The following is an 18,878-nucleotide window of genomic DNA, read 5'->3' as shown; positions in this document are numbered from 1 at the left end:
CGTCCCATAGTGATATCCACGGTGTTTTCTGCTAAATTTGCACAGTTCTTTCTTATCCACTTTTGCACTGTTGTACTTATTTATTGGCAGTTTTTATATTAATGTATATTTATTGATTGTGACAACATTCCATTTTTTACCCATTATTGTCATCCTATAGAGTATATATCTATTTAATTTATGCTCCATTCCTATCATATCATTCACTTATTATCTGCTTATTGATGAAGTAGAATTGATTGACACCTATATTTATTTATTTATTTTTGAACTACTATTTATTTATTGTTGCACAATTACTTCCAAAATATTTCTATAGTCTTAAGTATTCATATTTTATTGCTTGCACAATACAGATATACTGTCATTTATTATATCAAATCTGCACACGTTCACTTTAGGTCTGTACACATCTATTTATTTGCTTTTTCTTCTACACCAACGTGCAGTCTGATATATTATATTTTTATTTATATTTTTAAAGTTTGTACTTTATACACACTACAACACTCTTTTATGCAATTTTCATCTTTTATGATTATCACAGAACTTGTTCACACAGGAATTTGAATCCACTTTACACTACGAGTATTTACATTGCACATACATACACACGATATATCATTGCAGAGTGTTTTATTTACTATTATCTATAGGAGTGACGCAATAATATTTTAGCATCAGATTTCCCGAACACCCCATCAGGCAGCGCCAAGCACTTCCTCACTTTACTTATACGTTTGATGCTTCCCTTTTAGGGTCGCATTTTTTGAAGTGGGCAGCAGCTAAGTGTGGTGTTTCCCACAATCTTCATATACCACTTATCCTAAGCGCGGATCTCTTTTTCCATTTTTTATAACAATTCTTAAACCCCCCAAATCGCCTATCTGCTGCAGGGGGAACGAGAGAGAGCACTGATAATGGCATGGCCATTTGAGCCTATAGCCGGGCACACACTGCAATTTTTTATTTTCATATAACCCAGCGGGTTGAACTCCAGTCAGCTCCGATCGGAGCCGCTGTACCAACCATGCAAGGTTAGTTCAGTGATCTCCCCTGCTGAGCGGTTTTGTTCTGACAGGGGGGCAGCACCCCCGCCAGAACACTCCAACCAGCGCTTTCTGCCACTAGCTGAGAGCGCTGATTGGGAGTCGGTCAGCTTCTGGTTTTCCAGCATGCACATCCGACAGAAGATGGCCAAAGGGTCTGGCTTCTGTCAGACAGGTCGAATGTCAGTCGTTTTTTTTTTTTTTACTGACCAATGTCTCCTGACATTAGGCCCGCGTGTACCTGGTTTATATGTGACATCATGGCTCCCGGAATTCACAGCTGTTTGCTCCTTTACACAGAGCTGCGGGATCATGTGACCAGACCAGAGTGGATTCAAAAATAAGTAAGAACAGGTTAGGATAGGACGGTGGGAACTTTTTTTTTTTAGAATAGTTATATATATATATTTTCATCCACTAAACCATAAATCTTTGTGTACACAAACATTAGTGGATTCACAAAGACAGACAGAGGCGCCTCTAAGTGTAGACACTTAGAGGCGCCTCTGTCTGTCTTTGTTTTAGCCCTGTGGAACCCCTGGCTTTTGGTTTCTGGATGGCTGCCCTACATGGTGGACTTTTTCTCACCCTGTGCCATTAATGACTTTTAACTCCATGGACTTTTGGTTCGATATGTGATCAAGCACCTGTTAACATTGTGTAGCGGATTCACAAAGCCTGGGCTATCAGGGACTCATTTTTTTGCTGGTTTTATTCAACCTTGCTTTGTTTCTGTTTTTAATAAATATTAGGAATACAACATATTTTACACATCATAAATCTTAGGTTGCCATACACACCCTTCATCTTAAGCAGCTTTATATTTATTTTGTGCAATGTAATTTAAACATAGTAGCATCTTTTTAATATCGGTAACATTGCTCTGCAATGTAATGTAAACTCCTTTGTAAATCACAAAGAATTCTCTGTCCAGCAAAGAGACCTATACACAAAGAACAAGACTGACAACATATAGACTTGTCGGAAAGAAATACATATAAAAGACAAGGAAATGCAGAAACACGGTAAGGGCGGCCATGTGATTTCATTGTTCTTTGTACTTCCTCGGTTTCTACACTTGACTTATAATCTGTGCCTCTTCAGGATCGTACCATTGCAGGGGGGCCCCCTCTGCTGTTCTCCTTAACACATGCAAAGGTGTTAGCTGTGTACACAAGAAGAGATTATAAGAGTTAGGAAAACAACAATTACTAACATGATTATTTCAAACGATACTTGTACAGTATGAGCTAGCAGAGATGAGCTGAAAAAATAGATGCAAATAGGGCAGGAAGGGATACAAACCCCATGGGTGCACAAAAAAAGGAGAGAAAGACAAGGCACACAATGGTGGGCCATAAACAGTAAACGCTATCTAGGTGGGGGAAATGGGCACAAAAACTCAAATACGATGCTGGCAGTATTAACATTTTTACTTTGTTAATCATGCTCTGGGTGTGTCCTGCATACGAAGCTGATCACATGCGGTCTCCTATCTAGCAGTGGCTTTTACTAATATTATCATAAGACACAGGGTGTAGCCCTTGTATAAAAAGGCATCATAATTTAGGTGTATCTAGAGCAGGATTTCTCAACCTTTTTTCATTCAATACACCCTCTGAGAATATGCCAAATTTTCAGGCACCCTAGTCTAAAATGTTACTTCGTTACATAGTCAGTAAGGCTGAAAAAAAAAAAAGAGAAGACGCCAGTCCATCCAGTTCAACCTGTGTTAGTGTGTATGAATGTGTTTAGTAAAACTTATACCTCTGTATGTTGTGATCATTAGGATGCCCATCCAATAGTTTATTGAAACTATCAATCCGCTCCCTGCGGATACCACTGCTCATGGAAGAGAATTTCACATCCTTACTGCTCTAACAATATAGATCCGTTTTTGGGGATTATGGTTAAACTGCTTCTTTTCAATTTTCAGTGAATGACTGTGTGTCTTTTTAAACTTCTTTTCACTGAAAAGTTTTTCCCCTAGGCTATGGTCACCCGAAGGATATTTGTGGATCGCTATCATATCCCCTCTCAAGCGTCTCCCTTCCAGAGAGAATAAATTCAATGCTTGTATTTGTAGCACCCTCCTAGGTAGGTGCTAGTGAAAGAGTATCGTTTTTGGCTCTGTCTGCCTATCAGAGGCAAATCTATATTGCTCTCTGCTTATTAGAGAGAGGTCTGCTCATGGTGCTTAGTATGCATTTCATTATGTCTACAAGTTTCACACTGGTCCAATAGGGAGGCATGTTGGACAGTGGGAGGAAACCTGACAAATGGATGCATAGGCTTTGGTACAGTCCTTGTGATTGGCAGGGGCAGGTCGCCTCGGTGCATTCTGGGATACTGTATAAAAGCCAGGAGCACATGTGCTGTGGGGTCTTTGGCTGGAGAGCAGAGTCCCAGAGGGAGGGTGGCAGCTGCCTCCTCCTCTGTAGCAGTGGCACGTGGCCTCAGGTGGTCATCCTGAGGGCCAGAGGAATGGAGCTGAACCCAGAGGTCCAGGAGGGGGAGACACTGGAGACCCAGTCCTCTGGGAAAAAGACTTAAAGCTAAATTCACCTCAGTGGCCAGGTGAATCAACAGCCTGGCTGTACCAAGAGATACAAGTTCTCAAATCTTGTGCATAGTTAATTTGGCGTATCCCGCTATTCCCTTCTCGCATCCCTAATTATCAAATAAAACACAAAAACAACTACATACCCCTGGACTGTTAGTGAATGAGCCAAGAAGTAAAGTGAGAGACTTTTAATGTTAAAGGATGCTAATGGTAACCCAGGGGGACCCGTAAGTGTGAAATCCATCAGTCCTCAAGGGGGCAATGCTACATATTCTTTCCCCATAGCTGAGGTCCTCCAGTCCCTTTATTCACTTTGTTTTCCTTCTCTGGACTCTTTCCAGTTCCAGCACATTTTTCCTGAGCACTGGTGCCCAACACTGGCCAGCATACTCAAGATGGGGCTGGACTGGAGTCATGTAGAGTAGGAGGATTATCATTTTATCCTTTGACTAAATCCCCTTTTTGATGCATGCTTCACATTAGAAGCCTCTGCCTCCCCCTTTAAAAAATAGTCCTTACCCCCCCACCCCCCTGGTCTTTACTCCCCTGCTTTCACATATGAGCCCTCAGTCCCCCCCCCTCCACCTCAGAGTTCTCACTCCCCCTCCTTTTACATCAGAAACTCCCAGTCTCCCTTCTTCACATCAGAACGTCAGCCCCCCCCTTTCACATGAGAGTTCCTAATTCCCCTTCACATCAGAATCCTCTGTTCCCCCCTTTCACAGTCCTCAGGCCCTTTCAGGGTCCTCATTTCGACCCCCCTCCCCACTTTTTCACGAGTGTCCTCAGTCCATCCTCTCCTTTCACATCAGAATCCTCAGCCCCCCTTACCCCTTTAATTTAAAGTGGTTCTGAAGTCTGAAGAGTTTTTACCTTCATGCATTCTATGTATGAAGGTAAAAAAACATGTGTGCAGCATCCCCCCAATCCTTACCTGAGCTTCCTCCGATCCAGTGATGTTCACAATAGCCTCAGCTGTCCTGGTACTCTCCCTCCTCATTGGTTGAGACCGCAGCGGAAGCCCATTGACTCCCACTGCTGTAAATCAAAGCCAGTGAACCAATGAGGAGAGGTGCAAGCCGTGGCTCTACATGTCTTATGGATGCATAGAGCAGCAGGGCAAGTGGCTTTCTCTGGGGGCACTGCTTGAGGGGAAGGAGCCAGGAGCACTGGCGGGGGACCCAAAAAGAAGCTACTTTGTGCTAAGCCACTGCATGGAGCAAGTAAGTATAACATGCTTGCTATTTTAACAAAAAATAAATAAAAATAATAATAAACAAAGTTTGAAAACCACTTAAAGGATCCTAAGACCCCCCCCCCCCGCCCCCCACCACACATACACACATTTTTTTCACAAGAGAGACCTACCTCCAAATCTTCACCACAGTTCAGCTGTGACAGCATGCCAGTGGACAAGAGGTGGTGAAGATAAACAGAGGCAGGCTTTCATGTACAGTACTTCTGAATGCCGGGACTGCCCTGAATACCTCCCACCTTTAATTAGTCATATATTATTTTTAAGCATACAAGTGTCTCCACAGCAAATATTTCACAGCAGCCAGAATAATCCACCAGGGGGCGTTCTGGCTTCACCCTGGATTAGAGTTATGTGTTTCCATTAAATAGCAGATAATTTTTACTACCACTTTTGGAGCATGCACTACAGTATGCGTTTCCATTCGGTGACAGCCTGCTAACCTGTACCATGAAAACACCTGGCACTGTGCTAAAATACGAGATGCAGCATGGCACCCCTGAGAAGCCAAAATGGCACACCTGAGTGCCTCCATGCCCTGGTTGAGAAATGTTGATCTAAGGAGCCATGATGTCAACTTCATAATACAAGTATACCAATATTTAGCCAGTACTATAAAATCACCAGTTAGTTACCTGTGTTTTTTGTGAGCTTAAAGCATGATTCCAAGATACTCCTCTGCGAATCCTTACAGCTCCTTTCCTATCTAAAGATCTTGGTCTTATTGCATCGGATCCTCTCATTCGTGCTCTGGCATGCCAAAATCTCAACTCTTCCGTAACTTCAGACTTCGAAGGTCCATATATGACACTAGGTTCCCTTACAGATGGCGCACGTGTGACCAAAAGAACATTACTTTTTGGTGTTAAAGGACAGTATGCTAAATTGTAGGAGGGTTGAGGGTTAGAGCATTCCAATAGTGACTCCGAAGAGTTTGACGTGTACAGTGGATTGGAGGATAGGTAAACTGGATTGGACAATGAAAGAGTACTCAAGTTATTGTTCTGTGAATTGTTAAAACTCGTCGCTCTTCGACACATTGTTCGACCTCGAAAATCAGAATCTCCTGGGATACTCTGAACTCTGCAGAAGAAAGTAACATTAAATGAGGTCTCTGGCTTCAGAAAAGAAATAGAGGATTTTTTTTTATGAAACAAAGAGCATGATTACCTCAATGAATAAGACACAAGCCTTTTGTTGCTTCTTTCTGGGCTATCCTGTAAGCCTAAATGTGCCAAGTTGAGGTTAAGAACACTGTCTGCAAATGATTCTTCTGATACAGGGGTTACTGCTGGGGTGCTGTTGCTGAAAAAATAAAAAGAAACACAACATTATAATGACATAGAGGCTGGGATAAACAGCTCAATCTCAATATTTGCTAATGATACAAAGCTAAGCAACAAAAGAACTGCACAGCAAGATGTGAAAACCTTACAAGAAGGCCTCAGTAAAATAATTGAATGGGCAACTACATGGAAAAAATATGTTTAATGTTGAAAAATGTAAAGTAATGCACTTGGGTGCTAAAAATATGAATGCAAGTCACACGCTGGGGGAGAGCCTCTGGGGGAATACAGGATGGAAAACGTTCTGGGGGTCCTAGTAGATGACAGGTTCAGCAACGGCATGCAATGCCAAGCCGCTGCAAGCAAAGCCAACAGAATATATTAGCATGCATCAAAAAGGGGATTTACTCCAGAGATAAAACCATAATTTTTCCACTATACAAGACTCTGGTCTGGCTGCATCTTGAGAATGCCATTGAGTCCTGGGCACCAGTCCTCAAGGATGTGCTGGAACAACTGGAAAGAGTTCAAAGAAGCGCAACAAAGCTAAGAAGAGTACTGGAGGACCTCAGTTATGGGGAAAGAATATAAGCATTAAACTTATTCTCTGTGGAGAAGAAGACACTGGAGAGGAGATATGATAGTGATACTCAAATACCTTAACGGTCAAATACCTTAGCATAGGGTAAAAACTTTTCAGTGGGAGGGAGTTTAAAAAGACACGTGGCCATTCATTGAAATTGAAAGAAAAGTGGTTTAACGGTTTTAACTGTTTACCAAAAAACTATTAGATGGGCATTTTAATGATTACAACATACAGGGATATGCGATTTACTATTGACAAACACATACACACACACACCACAGGTTGAACTTCATGGACTAGTGTCTTTATTCAACCTAACCAACTATGTAACATTATATTAAAGTATAACTAAAGGCACAACTTTTTTTAGCTGTGGACAAAGAGAAGAGGGATTAGAATATCTATTAGGTTTTTACTAAAGGTCCCCAGAACAGTATTAGAGGGGAAATTCTCCAATGGAAGCACTAGTTCAGGGGGTTTCAAGGGATTCTCTTAATTTGCATGGATTTCCTCTCACTTTGGCTGTGGGACCAGAAAAGAAGGTAAATCTCCCCAATGACACAGAAGGCAAAACAAAGAAAACAGTGCACCAATGATACAGGTATGAAAGCATTATCTATGGGAAGCACTTTACTTGCAAACCCTCTTGGAATAAACTCTGTATTGAGCCACATAAACAGGAAAGATAGAAGGGAAAAGACAGAGAACAAATCACACTTCTGACTTATGCAGTTGTGCTTACATTTAGCTTGAGCTATTGAGGTTTGCAAACAAACAACATGCTTTTACTATAAAAAAAAAAAAAAAAAAAAAAAAACAAGGATAGTCAGGAAAACGTTTGAGAATCTAGGCAAGAGTAAACCCCCCCCCAGCTGGTTGAAAGGGAGAATACAAAATGTGGCCACTTTATAGCACAATCATGATCTCTTTTGTATTGCGAAGTCAGCCCTGTTGTGCTTTTGTAATGATTAATCTGTGTTTTTATTGTATACTGCTATATTGTGAAGGGGACATTTTGTTGAAAGCATATGAGCAAGGTCCCTTTCCCACCAGTATTGTTGTATTTTCTAATCTATATAACTTTAGACATAAGCACTGCATTTACAGTACCGTGTAGTGCTTTATAATGTAGCGCTGTATCAATCCCTGCATAATAAATTGGTTTCTTGTTCCTTAGAACAGAGACTGAATGGGCAGTGCTAGAAATAAAAGGCAGTGTCTGCACCTCTACTAAGATAGGAGAGTATGGACACCTTTACTGACAAAAAAAGACAGAACCTTTATTCAAGGAGAATGCAATGAAAACCTAATAGTATCAACAGACTTGAGTCCTGTCAATACTTTTTTAGTTGCACTAACAGTTAAATTCTTAGGACAAGCTTTCAGAGTATACCTTGATTTTCAAAGATCCAAGCAGTGTACAAATACAGCTATAATCTCTCTAGACTGTAAGTGGTATTAAAGCCAAAAACAAAAAATGTAATATATTGCAGCTTACCAATTCTTCGATGTTGTGGCTGCATTTGTTTTTTTTTTTTCTTTAAGTCTGTTAAATTTTTAACATCCTTTACCAGAATAAGCTGTCCAGCAAAAGTGGCATTTAGAGGATGGGGACAAATCATTTAAAACTGCTTACAATGGGCAGCTTTTATTCATTTTTTATAAAACCTTTATCCCAAAAGGAAATAAAAGAAAAAAACTTGATGTAACTGCGTAAAAATTGTTATATGGAGTACAGCTTTAATCTGTTAGTCAAGTCCATCTTAATTCGCTAGTGCATCAAACACTACCCTATCTCAGACTGAAAATGCTGCTGTCCAAATGTGTGTCTGTTGCTCCTCTATCCAAATTGGAGACACCCAATGTAACAGAACCTCCGACCCACACTGTACTTGTGGTCTTCCGTCAGTATACGGCTTCCTTGCAGTCCTGAACATGTTCAGAATCAAACAGGAATAGTCCTCACATATTTATTGAGATAAATGGCTGACAAATATTACTGTCCCACTTGAAGCAATCCAAACCATTAAGTATCTGTTTATCACTCCCAGTGACGGAGAGTACCGTCACACCCAATATTACTGGCAGATTCACCAGGTGAAAAAGAAAACTAATGCAGCCACTACCTTTAATTATTTGTAAGTTGCAAATATATTTGATTGTTTTTATTACACTTTAATATTATGATTTATTTATTATTTTTTCTTTTTTTACGAAGCATTATTCTTTTTGTGCTTCACAGTTGAGTATACTACAAATGTACGACACACAAATAGGAGAGCACAGGAAATGCAAGGACTACTCTGTGTTATTCCCTTACCTGCTACTGCCTTGGGAGTTACACAACCTTCTCTGGTTTTTGTCATAGGGCAGGTCTAGGCTGGACTCCCTCCAGGGGCTATTCTGTATTGGAGATTTGTCATTTTCATTTTCTGTCCTCACAAGGCACAATCCCTCTAAAGTCTGAGGTCGCATGGGCCTGTTGACTTGTACTCTTTGCAGACTGTCATCTTGGATAAAGACAAACGAAGTTAAAAGTTATTTGTATAAATAGATAGGAATGTCTTTGTCAAAATAATAATTACTCAGTTGAGTAATTCAATTTATTCCATTTACCTTCCCCCAATGCTGCGACATCAGAAAGGGAACTAGATTCCGATGCACTGCTACTGTCTGAAAGAGAACAGATAAAAATACTTACACTGTCAAAAATGTTAAAGGAGAACTCCAGGCAAAACCTAACTAACGCGAACCCTGCTCTGTGCCACATTCTAAATCTACTCTATCTAACCCTGTAAAGCAAAAGTCACTGTACTTGCCTATTCTGCAGCCAATCCGGTCCGGTCTTCAGCCAGTGCTGTATCTTGGCCTAGGCCAACAAGGCCCAGGCCTAGGGTGGCACTTTGCAGGGGGGCAGCAAAAAAAGTTGCACCCCGCACAAAAAAAAAAAAAACAAAAAAAACAAAAAAAAAAGCCTCCTCCCGCCTTCCGCACGAAAAGGGTCCCCACCGGCTTGCGCTACACTTTTAGTATAGTGCCTGTCTTATGGGGCAAATTGGGCTAGAAGGCAGGGTCCAGGAGGCAAATAAGTCTGGCACCCACATAAAGCGCTCTCACTGCTACCTGCCGGTATGATAATACCGGTGGGTGAGGACATTCGGACAGACCGCAGGCCGTTGACCACACTTAATACAACTGGCCCGACGGCCCCCAATGCTAATAAGTGTTGCTCTGCCTACCCTCCTCCACCCCCAAGTATGGCAGGTATCATGACAATAATATAATTTAAATTCTTTAAACATTCTTGTCCTTGAGCAAGCATATTGAATTGCATCATATAATATTAAGATTTTTAATTGTTTATATTGGCAAAAATATTTTGGACCTACTCACCTCATATGTGATATTGCAATATGTCACTGGGATTTATAAGATTACTCCTATCTTATAAGATATTTGGACTTGTGTTTGCTGACACTGATTATTTCACTTATTTGTATAATGACTATGGACGTCCTATTTATTATACAAATAAGTGAATTATTCCTATAATTACAATCAGTGGCAGCAAACACAAGTCCAAATATCTTAGGCTGCACTAATGGGCACTGATAGGCTGCACTAGTGGCCACTGATGGGGCTGTATTTATGGCCACTGATGAGGCTACACTGACATGCTGCACTGATGAGGCTATACTTATATGCTGCACTGATGAGGCTGCACTGATGGACAGAAATGAGGCAGCACTGATAAAGCTGCACTGATGGGCACTGATGAGGCTGAACTTATGGAACTGATGAGGCTACGCTGATGGGCACTGATACACTGGGGTTGTGGTCTGTGGTTTACAGATTACAGAACGGGTCAGAAACAGGAAGGGGTGTGGCTTTTACAGGAAGGGGGGGGTCATATTTAAATTAGGGGGTGCACAAGTTTAGTCAGGCCTAGGGCAGCACAAAACCTAAATACACCACTGTCTTCAGCGGCAAAAGCTCTGTGCAGGAGAGGACTGACAACGGCTGTGAAATGGCTGGGAAATGACGCCACCCAAAGACTTACTATTGTGCTTTCATTGTCGGATGCCTCTCCTGCACCCGCCTTCATGCCGAAGCCACTGCTGACAGCTAAAGCTGGGACCAGACCGGATCAGTTGCAGAATAGGCAAGTACAGTGATTTTTGCTTTACAGGGTTAGATAGATTAGGTTTAGAATGTGGCACAGAGCAAGTTTAGCGTTAGTTAGGTTTTGCCTGGACTGCTACTTTAATTTTCTCTATTAGACCTTTCTTCTGTAAATGGCAAATTCTACTTCAGTTGTAGGTAGCAATATTTGTTTGTCTCTCTTCTCTTACCATCTGTGTGCAGGTTCTCTTGGCTTTGCTCTTGGATTAGTCTATTCTCCAGAAAACTAAGTTTTTGCTCTGCTGTTTTCAGTGCTGCCTTCCTTTGCTGCCTAACTTGCCGAGAAACAGACTCTTCCTTATATAGACGACGTGCAGCCACGGTTATCTGCCGTTGTAATGCCAGATCCCTTTGTAGACAGCCAAGTGGATCCTGAGAAAACCATTAGATGTGAGATGCTTAATAAACTGTCCATTTTGTTTCATCATAATATCCTGTTTTATCATAATACATCCTACATACCCTATATATATTTGTGAGCAAATTTAGCAAGATAACCTCCAAAACCTCATTCTAGAATTAGAGCTTATCCAAAAATTCTGGTATGCCTAGGATAGCATGATGTCTAAGTACAGATGTGCATTGCCCACTCTAAGCCAATGAGAATGGGCTGCTCAATTCAAAAATAATTTTCCCAAATGTTAATACAAATGCACAAAATTGTAAAGCAAGTCATTATAGAAATACTTAAGTGTGCTCACTCATTTGAAATACAATGAATCTACACTGTGCAATGTTATTAACATTTGTGTTATTGCGTTGCTACACTGCTATTGTTGCAGGAACGTGGACACAAAGGGATGAGAATGTAAAATATAAAATCGCTAGGAGTAATACAGTCATTGTAAAAATCTTTATTAAAATGAATGTGTTTAGTACATAACATATTATAGGTTCCTATTTTTTTTTTGTGCCCCGGAACATAGTTAGTGCTTTTACCACTGAGAGATGCAGCTTTAACCATGAATTTCAACTACTGCTATTTTGCAAAGTTACAATTTCAGTATTTGCAAAGTCCTAGGGTGGGTCTGAAGCATGGAGAAAGGAATGTCCAAATGCTAAAACACAAAACTGGTTCTACTTACTTTTCCATGACAGTGAATTGTTCTTTCATCTAATTTAAATAACGCTCCAACTCTTCGCCGGACTTTTGGAGGCGTTTCCCCAGGCTTAAGGGGAAATTCCTTTGGCAGGGCCCCTGTCAATTCCTAATAAGAAATATAAAGAAAAGTATTTTTTGATTAAATATTTTGCTTAAAAGAACATCTTTAATCACCCAAATAATCTGAACCAATTATATGCTGGTGCAATCCTGATAATATGGTCACTGCGACAATCAAAGTCTATCTTTAGATTTATATTCTCCAGCTGCAGCAGCAGGCCAGCATGTTGCAAGCTATTAAAAAGAGGTCAACTTTTTTGAAAAAAAAAAAAAAAGATGTCATTCATTGTATTTTTATTTTCAGTGTGTTGAATGATATATAGTATATGTGGCACAAAATGCATGCATTAGTGGAGAAAAACATTTTAGCAACGGATCGCGTCCTATTTTTCCAATGATGCATTTTTAATTGCATTTTTGCACATTTCATTTTAAATGGGAATGTGAGAAAATGTGATGCATGTTTTTTTTATATTTTAACATTTTCAGAATTTTGGGAATAGAAGATATTCTCTAAAAAGCTTCAACTACTTCCTAAGGTATACAGTAGCTTCTATGCCCTAAAAATTTTATTCTGCCACCACCTCCCTGCCTTTAACCACTTAAGCCCCGGAAGATTTTACCCCCTTCCTGACCAGGGTTTTTTTTGCGATTTTTTACTGCGTGACTTTAACGGACAATTGCGCGGTCGTGTGACGCTGTACCCAAACGAATTTGACGTCCTTTTTTTCCCACAAACAGAGCTTTCTTTTGGTGGTATTTGATCACCTGTGCGAATTTTTGATCATGCGCTATAAACAAAAAAAGAGCGTAATTTTTGCAAAAATAACAATATTTTTCACTTTTTTTATATGAAATTCCCCCCAAAAAAATGTAAAAATCAAAATTTTTTAACATTTTCGGCCAAATTGTTTTACGCTACATATGTTTGGTAAAAAAAAAAAAAATCGCAAAAAGCGTATTTTGATTGGTTTGCGCAAAAGTTATCGCGTTTACTAACAAAGGGAAAGATTTTTGTCATTTTTGGGGTTTTTTTTTTTTAACGAGTAATGGCGGCGATCTGCGATTTTTTTTGCGGTACTGCGACATTGCGGCGGACAGATCGGACCCTTGACTGACATTTTTGACACTTTTGGGGGTACCAGTGACATTACTGCAGTAATCAGTGCTATATATATGCACTGTTACTGCAAAAATGACACTGGCAGGGAAGGGGTTAACTGTATTGGACAGGGAGGGGCTAAGTGTGTCCTAGGGGTGTGATTCTTACTGTGCAGGGACAGGTCTCCTAGTGTAAAAACAAAGATCAACGGTTCTACGTAGTAGAACCGTCTGATCTTCATTTTTACACAGGGGAGAATGACAGGCGGCTTGTTTACATAAGCCGCTCTGCCTTTCTCCCGCTGTACCGGCGATCGTACTGTGACCGGCGGACATCGGGTCCGCCGGTCACACGCCCGCACTCCTCTGTGAACGAGCCGAGGCGGGCGCGTGCCTCAGCGGGCGCGTGCCTCAGCGGGCGCGCGCTCGCCCGCTATTGGCTCTAAAAGGAGTGACAGGCGAGTGACGTTAATTAACGTCACTCTGCCTGGCCGGGGCTGACCGCCGCAGTAAATTTACTTGCGGCGGTCGGCAAGTAGTTAATAACCACAAACTTCAGCTGTCAAGAGGACAGTGGAGACTTTCTTTGTATTCCAGTGTAAATTTAAACTAGTGTCTGCAACTGTCAAAGAAATATAAAGTAACAACAGTATTGTTACATTGTATTTACTTAGTTTAACTATATGTAGATTAAAGGGATGATCCTTGTCTGTATATACGACTTCAGCTGAAACAAGTTTACAAGTAAAAAATAATATAAAATCAAACATTATTAACCCTTAGTCAGCCCTAATTAAATCCTGCCTCCCCTATGTGTTTTGTTTGCTTTTTTTTAGTATCACAAAAAATGCACAAATATAATTAAGCATCTTTATTTCATTTGTAAAACACTTTTCACTGTACCACAGTAGTGCTGTAAAATGACAAGGGCATTGCCAGACCACACGATGCTAGCCTTTTACTGCTTAGAACAAATAAAAAGTAATTGTAATATTTAAATTTGGCTTTGTGGGGTGGGCGTTAGGGGAACAAATTCCAACTGTTTTAGCATATAAAATGTAATCGTGTTTGAGAGATCCTAATATCATAAAATGGTGTAAGGGTCCTTTCACACGGCCGCTCCGTGTGTCCGCAAATCATCCCATCCGTTTGCAGATGATTTGCGGACATAATGTAAGTGAATGGCACTGCGGGTGTCAGCGGAATACCATCCGCTGACATCCGATTTTCCTCCTTTCAGTTCTGTTCCGTTTTTACGAATGGAACAGAACCCCATTTTTCCTTCCGTGTAAAAAACGGAAAGGAAGGAAAATCGGATGTCAGCGGTGTCATCCGCTGACATCCGCAGTGCCATATACTTACATTATGTCCGCATATCATCCGCAAACGGATAGGATGATATGCAGGCACACGGAGCGGATGACAGAAATGTCATCCGCTCTGTGGAAAAAAAAAAAAAGTCCCGCAGCGGACTAAAGCAGCAGAGCGGCCGTGTGAAAGGACCCTTACTGTAGATAATCATTTTATCTTTCAACAACTTTTCAAAAAAAATCCCTTTAAACCATAAATATTATTCTGTGTATTTACTTTGAATCAGTCTTAAATTGTATCAAATAAAAGTCTTTAAGTATAAGATACAACTATGAATCTTCTTTATGGCTTTAAAAACCACCGTGAAGAGCACATCAAGCGATGCTGTGCCCAACACCTTCGTTCAACCAATAAACTCAGCAGAGGTATATAACCTTACTAGATATTCAGGTGAAACTTCTTTTTTCTTTTTTTTATATCTTCCCATCCATCTGTTAACTGTCCATCCAATCGACTTTTTTCCTTAGGTAATGCAAAAGTAAATAAAACCCCACATAGTGATGTACTGCTAAAAGCACCCCAATTTAATTTAAAATCTAAAATGCTTTTATACGCACATATAATGTCAGTGGCACCAGTTTATTAAGCCATATGCATATCTGAGTCTCCCTTGAGAAAGTCCTCTGATGAAACGTGTTGAACAGAAGGGCTTGAGCATAAACTCATATTAGTCACTGCTGTCTGAGCAAAACACTAGGGACTGATATATCTTTTTCAGAGTCGGCGGGTGAAAAATGCCTGATGGCAGTCATTGTTTTTAGGAGCAGGAGGCTTAAGTGAGGTACACACTAGTAGAAAATCTGCCGAAAATTCCCACCCGATGTGAAATCGTCCGATTTTCGCCTAGTGTGTACACAACTTTCAGCAGCCGATGCCGACATTTTCAACGAAAAAAAACGGAGGGACAAACACAAAAATGTTTTTCGTCCGTCCCCAGACGACCGATTTTCGTTTAATGTGTATGCAGTACGTCCGTGAAAAATCGGAAAAGAAAGACTGCGCATGATCTGAAGTTGCTGACAACCCAGAAGTCTAGGAACAAATGTGTAAAAAAAAAGAAAAATCGGACGAGAAATTTCGTGAACATTTATGCACTGTCGACTAAAAACGGTAATGAACGCTGAGAAGACAGAGAAAAATCTGAGGATATTTCGTCTGATTTTCGTCAAGTGTGTACGGCCCTTTAGATTTACATTGACTTAAGCTAGTGCATGCTTGTTTTGTTTTAAATGGTAATTAGCAAATGTGCTTAAAAATTTTGGTTTTTTTTTTTTTAATCTGGATTTATGACAAGTGACTTACAGCCTCACGCAAACAAATCTGACGTAGTTCATCCAAACAGCTTTGCATTTTCTTTTCCAGTGAACTTTGCTGAATGCGCATTGCTTGGGTCAGCTCTTTACATGAAGACGGCAGAGAGCTAGGAACTAAAAGACAAAAAAACAAATAAGACAAACGCTTAAAATCATGTCATTAACATTCTGATTAAAGGACGCAATAAAGGAATTAACCTAAAGGATATAAGAAAGTAATGGTAAGTGAAATAAAGTGTAGACTAAATAAAACAAAGGAAAACTGATAAAAAAGCAGGTTTAACCAGTGTTTACAGTGTTACTGTAGTTTTCCTTCTGAAAGAAGTTAGTGGTCACTTACATAAGAACTCAGAAACAGGAAGTTAACAATCACTTTTACTTCCTTTGACAGTTACAGATTTGTTCAAATTTAAATCTCAAAGAGCTCAAATAGTATTTAAAGAGTACTAAAACTTTGGTAACTGGTGGTATTTGTTTTCCCACTGTGCATATTTGCTGTGGCTATTAGCTCTTGCCATGCAAAAGCAATATACATTACCCATTGTAGCTGGTTACCAACAGCTTGGAAGCTGTAAGTTAATGCTTAACAGATCTACCGTCTTAAGCTGGCCATGCACAAGTAAAATTTCATTGTAATTTTCTTTTAAAAAAATACTCAGTTTTTTAAATAGTTAGTGGGTCAAATCAACATTCATTTTCATCCACAGTGATGAGAAAATTTAAAGGAGCAGGATGGAAATTTTTTCTTGAAAGAACAAATCTCCAAAAAAGTGTGTTTTTTTCGCTGGGGCAAGTACATTCATTCCAAAATCAAATGCAAAATGCAAATTAAATTTTGAAGTTCTTTCGAACTACCTTTTTGTCAATGAATTGAATACATTGAAAAATTTTCATACAAATGAAAATCTACTAATGTATGGCCGGTTTTACAGGAGATGTGTTTGCTAAATTAGGACAGTATTTAGACAGGATTCATTTACCAATGCTCGCACATAGAGTCAATCTTTAGCTTGTGAGGCTTTAAATCAGGCATGTCCAACCTGCGGCCCGGAACCGCAGGCAATGCGGGAAGGACGCGGTGGCATTTTATTACTTGTATACCTTAACTATAGTATATATTTTATATGCGGCCCGAGAAAATTTCTCTACACTCAATGTGGCCCAGAGAAGCCAAAAAGGTTGGACACCCATGCTTTAAATGAATAGGGCTTCTAAGATAAGTTTCTTCTGCTGAAAACAGGCATGATTGTCACCATCACTGGTCTATTTAATACATATTAGATTAATAGCTACTTACTTCAAAACTCGTGTTTACAAGTGGCAAGTTCCCCTAAAGAAAAACTGCCTCTTACATTCTATCTCATTTAGATTACCCTAGGAAATATCATGATCTTAGAACACTATCCTAATACATTGGAATAGCTATACATTTTCCTCTGAGTAACCCGATTTCCAAGGTAGTACAGTAATAGATCATTTATACAGATCGTGATGCCTTAAATTTTGGTAAAGCTAAAATTTTGGGCAGATAAAAAAAAAAAAATCAGTTAACTTTACCTTATGTGCCAAGTGCTTCATACCACTGCATTCCTGTTCAGTTCTGGTTGCATTTTCACTGATGCTTTCAGTGCAGATAAAGTAAGTCCAGCATTTGAGAGTTAATGAGATTAGGGGATAAGTTTAGGTTACAATAACTAATAGCCAGTTTTATTTATTGGAGTTACCTATGTATGGAAGAGCTACTGTATATAATCTGTCAGGTTTTTACTGCCATGGTGTCCCTGTTGGAGAGGTCATCTTCCCTTACTGACCTGAAATGACATTATCTGTCATATCTGAAGGTGTCAGGATAAGTTTTAGCATTTAGGTCACTGTGTAAAGTGTTTAAAGGGGAACCCCTGCCTCTCTGTCTTGTTTGAGAACACCTTGCACCTATAGAGAAAATGCAAAGTGTCCTCTAAAAGGCATGGGATCAAGAAGTCCGCAAGGCTTATTTTAGTAGTATTATATAGGCTGCAGCAAAAAGCTTTGTGATTTTTTTTTTTGGGGGGGGACGACAGGTCACATGACTGGGCTCTTCTTCCAGCTTTTTATTTTGTTCTCATGTTCTCAACCTCATTCTTTTTAATTGCATTTGCCCATTTACAGATCCCTGAAGCCAACAGAGCACATTTGTACAGCACTCTCCTGTGCTTGAAAAAAGTGTAGTTTTTTTTTTTAAAGCAATATGGCCATACCACTGTGCCACAAAGGAGTCTTCCCCTCCTTGATACTCAGCATTCATAGCGAATGTGAACGGTTGTGAGGTACGCTCACGTGCATTTTGCACACCTTGCACTTAGGCTACTTTTAAAGTAACTTGAATGACAAACTGCAAGTCAACGTGCTCAAAATGTTTTTTTTCTCAATGTACTGTGATGCAACACATAGGTATGAACATTCTATTAAAAAGGTATTTTCCTATTTAATTGTATTTAACTGCATGACAACACAATTGATATAAAAGAGGTGAGGTTTAGGCATTTATGACCAGCATTAGCCTAAATGAGATCTCCTACTAGATTTGTTGGATTTGGTTTTCTATACATTTGTGTAGTCACCTGGTTGGATGATATAGTCCATTTCTCTGTCATTTGGTTCTTCTTGGACTCCCATGGCGAATGTTTATTGGAATTTCTAGAAAGAAACAATCAAGGTGAAAATAAATATTTATGAGGCAGACCACAGAGGAACCTTACACGTACATATATTCTGTATACTACAAAAGTGCTCATCCAATGCACTGGGGGGGGGGGGGGGTCAAATTGTCAGAATTTAACATGTGCAAAGAAAATTTTCAGAAATTAGTGTGTAAACAGGTTTAAATTCTGATTAGTGAGACAGCTGCTGCCCCAGCCAGCAGGGAAGCAGTTAAACTGTTTGCTTCACTTTCTACTGAGCTCTGCCTCTCTCCCATGCTGATAATAAAAGGGGGGCTCTGCCCAGTCAGACAGTCTGCATGGAAGAGAAG

The 18,878-nt window shown here is 39.9% G+C and overlaps 1 protein-coding gene across 1 annotated transcript; it reads right to left on the bottom strand.

Annotated features, from left to right (window-relative positions):
- Nucleotides 1-1,774: 1,774 nt before the first annotated feature.
- INAVA (innate immunity activator) lies at nt 1,775-18,544 on the bottom strand. The gene is made up of 9 exons (XM_082244396.1): nt 18,469-18,544; nt 15,858-15,982; nt 12,007-12,129; nt 11,092-11,293; nt 9,356-9,412; nt 9,060-9,249; nt 6,038-6,172; nt 5,503-5,950; nt 1,775-2,214 (listed from the first exon to the last, which is right to left on the bottom strand). Exons 1-9 carry the CDS (start codon nt 18,521-18,523, stop codon nt 2,122-2,124), a joined length of 1,428 nt encoding a protein of 475 aa, XP_082100522.1. The 5' UTR covers nt 18,524-18,544; the 3' UTR covers nt 1,775-2,121.
- Nucleotides 18,545-18,878: the final 334 nt, after the last annotated feature.

The sequence above is a fragment of the Pelophylax lessonae genome (assembly GCF_965119305.1).
Source record: "Pelophylax lessonae genome assembly, chromosome: 2".
Lineage (NCBI taxonomy): Eukaryota > Metazoa > Chordata > Amphibia > Anura > Ranidae > Pelophylax > Pelophylax lessonae.
Note: the sequence above shows the minus strand (reverse complement) of the source record. Positions and strands in the feature narration are given on the sequence as shown.